This window comes from Telmatherina bonti (assembly GCF_933228915.1).
Source record: "Telmatherina bonti genome assembly, chromosome: 12".
Classification (NCBI taxonomy): domain Eukaryota; kingdom Metazoa; phylum Chordata; class Actinopteri; order Atheriniformes; family Telmatherinidae; genus Telmatherina; species Telmatherina bonti.
In genome coordinates, this window is record NC_136610.1 from 24,458,234 (window position 1) to 24,469,183 (window position 10,950).

The following is a 10,950-nucleotide window of genomic DNA, read 5'->3' on the forward strand; positions in this document are numbered from 1 at the left end:
AATCAGGAAATTTACATAACTCATTTAAGACAATTACAGAACTAGCCGGCAAAATAAATTCTGTTGTTTTTGTGCTTAAATGATTTTCATAGATGAATTATTGATTCAAAATGTATCGCTTAATTCACTATTTAAACAATCTGATCGTTTCCAAATGATTCCCTCTCTCCATGTGGGATTACTGACAGTAAATTATGCTGTCTGTTTAAGCACTCTCTGTTTAACACATATTGTTTAATATATGGTCTTTTTGTTTGTTCACAGATGGAAAACTTAAACTAAGAGTACAATATAGGTGAGAAAAAAATTCTTGAAGAAAAAAATTCTTCAAAGGGACACCGGAAATGTCACATGACATTGGCAGCATCTGATAGCATGTTTTTGCACTGAAAACGGTTACAGCTTGTGCAATGCTGTTTATATGTTTTTAAAAACATTTCCTCAAGCAAAGTCTACAAGCAGTATTTTAAATACATTGAAAGCAATATTAAGCTTCCTCAACATGATATAGATTACTAAAATAAATAAATAAATGAACAAAAATCCCTAAAGAATGAAATCCTCCTCCAGTTAATCCATGCAAATATTGCATTTGTAAAAAAAACAATCCATGGTACCAGAGGCTGCTCAAAATACCCACATGGACAAGAAAAATATGATTCCCAGTTAAATGAGCAATGGCAATGTGTTGGATCATGGCTGACTGTTTAATGTTGCAGTTGCTCCGTATTTCACTCTGCTAGAAGAAATCCTTCAGGATATTTTGTATTAAAAATATTTAAACATGAAAGAACAAATTTAATCAAACTCTACTGCTTCTTCCCTTAAAATTTGATTGGAGTATATGAATTAATAATCTAAAATGATTAACCAGTACTTCATTTTCTTGGCTTGTCCATTCGGTAGACTTTTTTACTCCCCTGCATGAGGCCCAGTTTTAATAAATGAGGGTTTGCCTTAAACACAGCAGCTTTGTAAATTGTAATTACATTGTTTTTCTGCAGGCTTGTTGGCACCTTGGTCAAATGCAAGCTCCCCTGTGCCTCTAGGATTCCTTTCCATGTAAATTAGGCCCCATTTCCTTGCCAAAGCAATCATGACATTGCACTGGTGCAATGCAAGGTCTGCAAATAAGCCATGTCAGAAGCACACACAAGACACCGGATGTAACCCTCTTGAATTCCCTCTCTCAGCATCTCCAGAATTTGGTTTGAGGTTGCAGAGCATTTTACTTTTGTTGTCAAATTGCTTTGCAAATGAGGCCCATCCTGGCACAATTTCAAAGAGCTTGTGCTATATGTGCAGCTTCCTTCAGGCACTAGTTTCTGAACCTTCATCGTTCTGTATGCATATGCACAGTACTGCACTAAGCTCACATGGAAGACTAGATAAACATGCCAAGCTGGGAGGAAGATGGAAGGCGGTATGCTTATGTCTTGTCAGCCTGTCTGTATGTTTATTTTGTGTTCCTCAGCTTGACTGACATGGTCTATCTAACAACATGGCGGGTAGACAGTATAAAAGCCTTGTAGGGATCTACCCATTAAAATGATATTCAGTCATTTTTTGATGGGCTTTTTTCACTCCCTTGCCTGAAACCACGCCTTATAATGATTTGAGGTTCAAGAGCCATTCATGTCGAAATGTGTGTTGCTTGAAGCCACATCAAAATAATTGTTCTGATATGTTCAGCTTCTGCCATGGCAATGACATTTATTGGAGGTGATTGTACAATGACTATAGAAAACATTTTTTGAGGTATGCTGTCCAAATTCAAGCCACAGATCTCTTGGCTCATAATGAAACACTTTTAGTCAAAGCATCACGAAACAGGCATAGCTTTGCGATAGAAGTGCTGCACGTATTGCGTGTCGCTTTGATTGCGTGTCCAATTCGGCCACTAAATAATAATAATAATGCTTCAACTGAAACGTTGCAATATAGCCTGAGGCTCAGAAATTGCTAATAAAGAGCAGCAGGGCGCATTTGGGGTTGAACTGAAGGATAAAAGCATCTGAAACCCAACTTTATGTTTCAAAGGCAAACAATTGACTGTTAAGGCCACTTTCTTTAAACTCCAAACAACTGTGTCATTGCCTCAAAAGGCTGGAGACCTTAAATGTTCACTGTTAATAAAAAAAAAAAAAAAAAAGAAAAAAAAAAAAACATAGAGGAGGCTGTGATATTCATTTATGAATATTAATCCTTCAGCCTTCCCACCAAACATACTGCATAGCACATGTAGGCATAAACTCCTCATCACAATATAACAAATACATATATGTGTTTTGTGCTTCTTATATTTTCTTCTTTCACTGCCTGTCAAGAACTATTCTCACACTGCAGAGAATCAGCAAGCAAGGGGAAATCCATGGAGAGGGACAGAGACAGAAGGCAAGAAAAAGAGAATATATTTGGTGCTATGTGCCACAGATCAAAAAACATGGCAGTCACATGATCAAAGGCATTTGATAATCCTTGAACTACATTGCTCCTTTAATCCCAGTCAGAGAACTGTATTTTATTGGGTGGGGTGAAGGGAGAGAGGGGCAGAGTTGGGGTGGAAAACAGAGCTGGAAAAGCAGTAACTAGCTGGTAGAAATGCAGTTTACTAAAAGTAGCACAGTACTTTAGAGCGGCAGGGGAAGATGACAGTATAGAGCCTCCTTCTGTGTGTGGAAAATGGAGGCTGAGCTGATGGGGCTAGAAGCACAAATGTGCCACAAGTCCCTGTCCACTCTCCACCGAATAGTGTGCTTTTATTTTATTTTATTTTTATTTTTTTTATTTTTTTCATGGAGCTTCTTGGGGAAGTTGGCTCAATGAATGTGAATAGACTGCCGTGCACGACACTTGTCACATCAGAACAAAGTACAAGCGAGGTTTGGGAAAAGTCTACCAAGCGAGTTGACTTCCTGGTTGACGCTATATTTATTTATTTATTTTTTTTTTAAAAGTCTAAATGTGTATTGCAGAGTAAATAATTAAGACTCAGGCAATTTGTGTGTTGCATTGGCTCTTTAGTGAGACTGTTAGGTTGAAGATGAAACATGAAGCCCAGCAAAAAAGATTCCCTATCAGCATGTCTCCAAGAAATCAGACAGAAAAACATCAAGTTTCAGTTATCTTTCCCCTTCTTTGGAAAATAACTTTTTGTATACATCATAGTCTTGTGCTCTCTGGGTCTCATCAAATTACAATAACCACCCCGAGCACTCTGAAAATACAAAAACATCAATATGCGGTGTAATCCAAAACCCTCTGTTGCAAGCCTTGTCAATAGTGTTTCTTTATCAGATGCAAAATGTCCCTGAACAAAGTTAAAAAATGACAGCAGTGTTTCCTTTTGTGTTTTGTCACACCTGTTTTCTCTCTTGAATAAATCCTCCTCTGTGTCTCCTGGAGAAAAAAAAAAACTATCAGCTATTTTTCACAAAAAGCTGCATGGTTTCTGCACTGATGAAATACAAATGATTAATAATTACCTTCTACGTGTTAGTTACACAGGGGCAGCGTGACAAAGGGAGGTGGCGTGAATAAAATTCGGAATTTTGGTCTGTTTAAACACTTAAATGAGACTTCAATAACAAAAAGAAAAAGGGGAGCGCTTTCTGTGTGTGTGTGTGTGTGTGTGTGTGTGTGTGTGTGTGTGTGCAAGGAAAGGAGCAGCTTTTCGATTATCAATAGCAGGCATCAAGCTTGAATAGGTCTTTTTGTTTAAATAAAGTAAAGCGCCATGTCGATTCAGAGTTTTTAAAATCCCATATTTGTATTTGTTGACATTGCTTTATCCATATTGTTTGTGCTTTTATACTAAAGTAGTTGTTCAATATACAATCTAAACTTTGCTGAATGCTTGCAGTTTAAACTAAGTAAATCCCTAAATAAAATGGTGCATTTTCTTGCTCTGTAATTATTGCACAGCTTCTTAAAAGTGACTGAGGATGGTGAAGTTAATTTAAAGTTAGACTGATTTTTTTTTTCCCCCTTTTGTGTGAGGCTTTTTAAGTTTTTCTTTTTCAGTTTTTCTTTCTTTTTCTTCTCTATTAACCTTCAGTGGTGGTACAGTTCAGAATCTTCTGTGTGTTTTCAAAGCGCTGGGTCACTCTATAATTAATTGGACTAACCTTGCTTTTTCTTCCATCTCCACTTATACCAACAATATACTGAACAATCTATGAGTCACCATTTTTGAGGCAGCGTTTAGAGCCAAGGTCAGTTAGTTTCTTTTCCTTGACTGAAAACCTACAGACATATTCAGAAAACATATAAAATCCATTTTTCACTTCTATCCCCAAAAGAAAACTATTTTTCTTCATTTTGTCATAACATTGAAGATATCAAAGTCATATTGCCTCCTCAATCTGTCTGGGAAAATTTTGCATACTAATTCAGTCGTCCCAGCAAGGACCGTTTATTCATTTATATTTCATGACCTGGAGTTTACGCTACAGTGGAAGTCTGGCTGTTTTTTCTCCTTCGTTTGCCATGGCCAGTGAGTTGTTCTCCTCCTTCGTTGCATGAAATATAGATGTTAAGAGTCTGGAGAGTTGAGTGTCTCATCTGTCCTGGTGATACCATAAGGCAGCCATTAATAGTGTCACAGAGCATCAGACATACCACAGGCACATAATTGGATATGAGGACGTAACTGAAAGCACCTGCTTGGAAATCAACAGGGCCTTCCCAGGGGGCTGGCCCTTGGTAGATTCCCAAAGACGGTTGCAAAGCCCATCCGCTCTCCTGCTGGGTTTCCCATCACCCATTGCTCTTTTCATTTCTCACCCAGGTCAGCTCAAGATGGCTTCTTGTTTACTTTTTTTTTTTCTAACGATGGCATTGCGAGTATGCAAATACTTTGGATCTTTGCATAATCACAAGCAGCGGGACCATCTGTTGTTGGCTTGTTGACTTACCTTGTGTCTGTTTTTTAATAGTGTTTTCTTGTGTCTGAGTGATGTATTGGTGTATTAACAATGTGATAATCATTTAACCTCAAAAACTGCAATCAGGCATGTGTGCAAAAGTCTGAACATATGTTCAGTGAAATCTTCTGACAAAGAAGGATTTATAATCCTCATAGAGGGATAGAAAGAAGGGGAGACTTAAAAAAACAAACCAAAATGCATCGCTATTCCCGCTCGCATGATGTGCGATGAGATGATGCTGTCAAGATAAAGATTTAAAATGTGACTGTCAACAAAAGCTGTGGTTTTGGATTAGTGTGTGGCTCAGAGTGGGAGCTGAGAGTTGTTTAACCCCTCTGAAAAATGCTAATAGCAAGTACCAGCAAATACGTTGCAACTTCTGTCAGTGAAGATTTGCTGCGAGATACCGTTCACTGAAAACATGTTCCTGATAATGTGTTTTTCTTGTAGAACCCGGGCCAAACACCAGAGAAGTCTTTTAACTCACCACCTCCCATTTGTCCTCATAAGGTAAGCTGTAGTATCATTTTTGGCAAGGAATAATCCTTATGTAGAATAATAACAGCTGGTTTAAGAATTAAGTGTTATGTCTCTATTTCTACATGCATTTTGCTCCCTTTCATTTTAAATTAGCTATATATCATATCCTGGTACATCTTTTCACATACCTGATATTCTTAACTATGATTATAGCAAAATTTTTGCTGAGGGATGCGCAAATTATTTTGTTTGCCAATAATATGAGAGGAAATTATTTTAATTTCAAAAACAACTTTCTTGTTGCTTCCTGCTTTTCCTGCATTCGGTTAATCATTGCAGACTTATTTAACATGAGGCAAGAAGGGCAGATTTATGCAAAGTTAATTAGTCCTTAACATGCACAGTCAAAGTTGTTACTTCACTCTGATAGTCTCAAGTCATCTCCACACACTGACTGAAGAAGCTCTCCCCTTCAACCCCTGTTCCCAGTGCACGCCTCTAGCAAATGTGATAATGTGCTATGCAGTGAAATTCACACAATTTCAGTTCACTTAGCACCAAACGTGTCAAAAAATGCCTGTGTCCTTTTCTGGATGAATGGCCGTTATAGTGGAGAGTGGCTCATTGCAAGAGTGGACCTTAGTAAAAGGAGCCCAATGGACAGAAAGCTGTCTGACAGCCTGTCATCAACTGTTCAAAGCATAACACTGCTCCACATCCCTAATGCATAGCCAGCTGACTAAAATTGCCTTGGCTGCACTCTAATCTGCAGAAAGTGGCGGGACAGTAAATAATAAAGTAAGACCCCACCCCTTTCAGTAGGGCATCACATGGAAGGCAATCAACCTCTGTTTGCATGTGCAAAATTACACTGCGTGTCCTTCACATAGGACTTGAACTTTGAGGTTGGCATCACTCCCAGTGTGCTGCGAATTTCAACATGCAGGGTTAATAGTGTGAAACTGGGCATTTTAAGCCAAAACTGTTTTTTTTTTACTATTACTTTGTTGATTTGTTGCTTACACTGAAACACTAAATGAGAACTGAACTTAAGACAGAGCAAAAACTGTCATGGTCATAAAAAAAAAAAAATAAAAAAAAAACATCTTATGGACAGCAGAGAATTTTTCTCCATGTGTCCGACATCACCAGCGCCGTTGTGCCATTGCACCCAGTCAAAAGATCACTTCACATATATGTGAAGTGATCACTTCTCTAAAACAGTTCAAGCTTTGAAACCAAGAGGAACAAAAAAAAGGTTCTATACATTTAAGGTGCTTTGGATAATAGAACACTGAGCACAAGAACATATCTCTGTCTGTAGTGCTACAGAATATGTTTGTAGCTGTTCTGCCCACCATGTTTCTGTGTAACAGCACTTTTTGCCACTCATTCTTTTTCCATCTTTACTCAGCTGATCAGGGCTGATATAATGGGGGAAACACCGTAGTTTGCGGGTGGTGTTATTCACGTTTTAGCTGTTAGCCGCGGAACATAATCTCCTTCTAGTCAGCTCACATTAGTCTCCATGATCCGCACTGGCCCAATATGTGAAGTGAATGCAAGGGGCCAGCTGGGGTAATTTAGTATGTCAATCAGCTCAGGAGGCTGGTAAAATGAATAAATGGCCAAATATGATTTATGTGTAAAGTGTGTTCCGATTATAATGCCCCTCAGAATAGAATATCCTCTGTCTTTCTAAACTTCTCTTCATCTGCATTGTGTGCACCCCCCAGATAGATAGTGAAATGAACAGAGGGCTTTTAAACTGACTACTCTGTGATTATATTAAGAGTGTGAGAGTGAGAGAGCGAGGAAAGAAGGGGAGGGAGGAGATCTGGTGCCCGAGCACTAAGTATATATAATTGCTTCTTGACACATTGGCCAAATTCTGCAGTGCCAGGATCTGAGCGAAGATGATTAACGGCTGTCCAAGTGGGCGGGCACTGCAGGTCGTTCAGGGCCTTTGGTTTCCATAGTGATCCAAGTCTAAAGGCCATATATTGCATAGTGAAAATCCCAGAGGGCCACACATTGTTAAACTACAATTATAACTCACATCAAGAGCATTGTCTGTCCATTGCAAACTCTGTTATTCACCCACCAAGTATTTTCTGGACTGTTTCGCTTTTCTTTTTCCATTTTTGCTCACCTCTGCTTTCATTAAATCATCCTTTCTTGCTAGCAAGAACACAAAGATTGAAAGTCTCGCATTATGTAAATAATTGATGAGTAGGTTCACCTACGAGCATCATTATGGTTCAGCATTTGGGGTAAAGGGTGAGGGCAAGATCATATTTCTGACTCGAGGCTTCAGGCAGCAGAAAATTATGTCAGTTTTTCACAAGGTTTCCGTTGGATCTACAGCATACATTACAGATTCTCATTATTGCATGACAGGAACCAAATCAAACGTAATCAAGGATGCACACAAACAACAGTTCTTTCTCTACATCTGTAGAATCACGTTTGTAATGCAGGTGACAAACATACTGTTGCCTATGAGCTTGTCCAAATCTTATACAGTATTAGTCAGTTTAAAGTTTTTGCTTTGTAAGACGCCACTGTTCTGCTTCACACTTTGGTATTTGTGTGTTAAAGGGTTCGGGTACTCATAAGTATATCTCTGTGAACAGTACAACTTAAATAGGTGACAGATGGAGAGGGTGAGGGGTGGGGATCAAGCACCTCCAACAATATGGGGCCTGAACTGCACGTTGTGCCTGCCAGCTCTGAAATTGCTGTGGTAAACTTAAGACGTGCAACTCCAGGGTGTCATTTCACAGTTCTATTTTGCACACATTTTACAATTATATTGTCTCCAAAACAGAAACCCTTCCATGAAAAGCCTCATAGCAGGGTAAAAATTTGGTGAAGAACATGCGTGACAGACACCTTGCTTGTTGGAACGCTTTATCCTGTGAAGTTTAATAAATGTAAAAACTTGCTGGTGGTAACAGATAAAATGCTTAACAGATGTTGTATGAGACAGCATTTTTAAGCCAGGAAAAACAGCATGGAAAGATGAACATCATGATGATGATTCTGTAAAATGAAAGAAAATCCCTCTGGCATCTTAACTAGAGACTTCCAGCAATTAAGCTTAGTTTTGAGCATCAAACAGACTATGGATAGTTAGCTAGTCATCTGTAAACACGTAGATCCACATGCCTGTCCTTTCACATTCGAGTGCCCCAACGTACGCATTCACTCATTCAACTCCTGTCTCTGTCTCCCCAACACACACATATGCACACAACTCATTTGAGGTAAATATGATCTCAGAAGACAACCAGCCACAACCCACGGCTCGATCAGGGTGCCTGGGGTTGCATTGGTGGCCATCGTCAAACAAATAATGCTCTGTGACTGAAAAAAAAAAGACAATCCGAAAGGTCACTTCTGACCTCTGGGACCGGTACTGTGCAGCATCTGTCACTAGCAAACACCACATGTCTGTGTCAAATGGCAAAAGGTATGGGGTGCAGTCAACCTGCCATGTAATAAAGGCAGTGGGGCCTATATATACCTAGCATCGCTGTCACAGCTGCATTAACAGGCCTCCGCTGCATGCTGGCTTATCTGCAGAAAATCCAACATGGCATACCATATATTTGACTGGATGGATAACTTGAAGCTGGGGAAGAGCATTGCTAATATTATGCAAGCGCAATTTTTAAGGTCACACATGGACTCCTGTATGAATAAAAATGAGTAACTTCACATCTATATTCAGTCTGTGGTAATTCCACTGAAAAATCCCCAAATACCATTTGATATGGTAAATGGACTGCACTTATATGGTGCTTCTACTACTTTAGTAGCTTCAGAGTGCTTTACAGTGTTGTAGCTTCATTCACCCGCTCAGACATACGTTCCCACACCACTGGCAACAGAGCCTCCATGCAAGAAGCTGACTTGGCATCCGGAGCAACTTGCTCGTATGATAGGGGAGAGATTTAAAACCGAATGATTATTAGACATCTCACTCCATCAGCTCAGCCACATACTGCTCAAATAATTATCTTATTATGATCTGACAGTACTTGCGCTTTAAATAACGCATAAACTTTAGACTTAAGTGTACAGCGGACTGGGAAATACCACATTTTACTGATCTAGTTTCGTCATTACTTTCTATAATAATAAGCATTTCATCATGCACTATTATACATTGCTATTCTAAAAAGGGGGTTGATGGTGTTTAGGTAATCTCCGGGGGAGGACTAACAATGAGGGCCCTCCATGTTTGATGTAATCTCTCATGTCACACCGTTTCCGCAACAGTGGTTAATGGCATCAAAAATTCAGGGGAAATTGATGAAGTAATATATAATGCATGTTTCCCCCTAAGCCGATGTGCAATGCTCATATATCTGCATCAGACCACACCTCCAGGTGGAACAAATCAATAATATTCAATTTCTAAATCAAATTCCTCTTTTTGAATGGTGAAATCCAATCTTCATGGACACACTAACAAATTGGATATCCTGATGGATGCATTAGAAAAAGACACAGAAACATAGAGATGACATGACTTGTTCTATATGAAAAATAGCATGCGTGCTGCGCAAGAAAATATATATCTCAGTATTTGTTTTTATTCTGAATTCTCTTAAAGTGTAAATAAGGCAGAGTTATACAGTGTATTTCCCGGATCTCATGCACTGTAGATTCACATTCTCTCTTGCTGCCTGTCCTTTCCTCTCACTTGCCACAGCATATCTTGGCCCCACATCCAGCTAAACCAATCAGGGATTTGAGGGCCTCACTCCCAATCAATTACCACCCAAATCAGTGCGGAGGCCTTTGATATAGAATCATTTGTCAAATCAGTGCAGATGGCTGGGGGCAGCTACCCATGTGCCACAGGCCATATCCATGTGGAAATCTCTGCTCAGGGTGGGCTCTCCCGATGCTCCCCAACCTATTAATGGGAAGTCATTGTATGCTCCAGGACTGCAGTTCAGCTGCCTGGATTGCTAATGTATAAGCATCTTAGCTTGTCCAGAGGATAAGGCCCAGCCTGAAAGTCCACCAGAATTTAAGACTATTTTTAAGTTGGGGAAAATGTGACATGCATGAGGAATGCATAAAGGGCAAGCACTGCAATAAAGAAAAACTAAACCTGCCATCAGACAATGGTGCGTCCACCCATTAATGCTACATAACCCAGTCATTAACAGACTGGGAGACCCCACCCCATGCCAAAAAATCCCAATAACTTCAGCCATGTGTACAATAATCAAACCAAATGTGATTGTGTCAAAGGTGACAGTGGTTTAGTTGCCGGGATTGAGAGCTCCAGTTAAAAGCCAAACTGCTGAAAGAGAAAAGACATTTAGTGATAATGTATTAATTAAACTACTCAATTAAACTTTGTGATTATTGAGGTTCTTTGGTATTTATTGGGGCATTTCCATTTAAATAATGTAACATTTCAGCCTCTAAGTGATTAAACATGCAAATACAAAGCAGAGGCTGTTGTATGCCATTGTTTTTATCTTTGAACATGAGTGATTCACAACATTGTATCTTC

General features: G+C 39.3%; 1 protein-coding gene across 1 annotated transcript in view; it reads left to right on the top strand.

Moving 5' to 3' along the window:
• The window catches only part of pcdh11 (protocadherin 11), a gene marked incomplete at both ends in the record, with an annotated part of 122,083 nt that overhangs the window by 40,930 nt on the left and 70,203 nt on the right, over positions 1-10,950 (top strand). Inside the window, one exon of the mRNA XM_079250511.1 lies at positions 5,379-5,438. Within this exon, the coding sequence (XP_079106637.1) occupies positions 5,379-5,438 (60 nt within the window). The remainder of the gene's footprint in view (positions 1-5,378; positions 5,439-10,950) is intronic.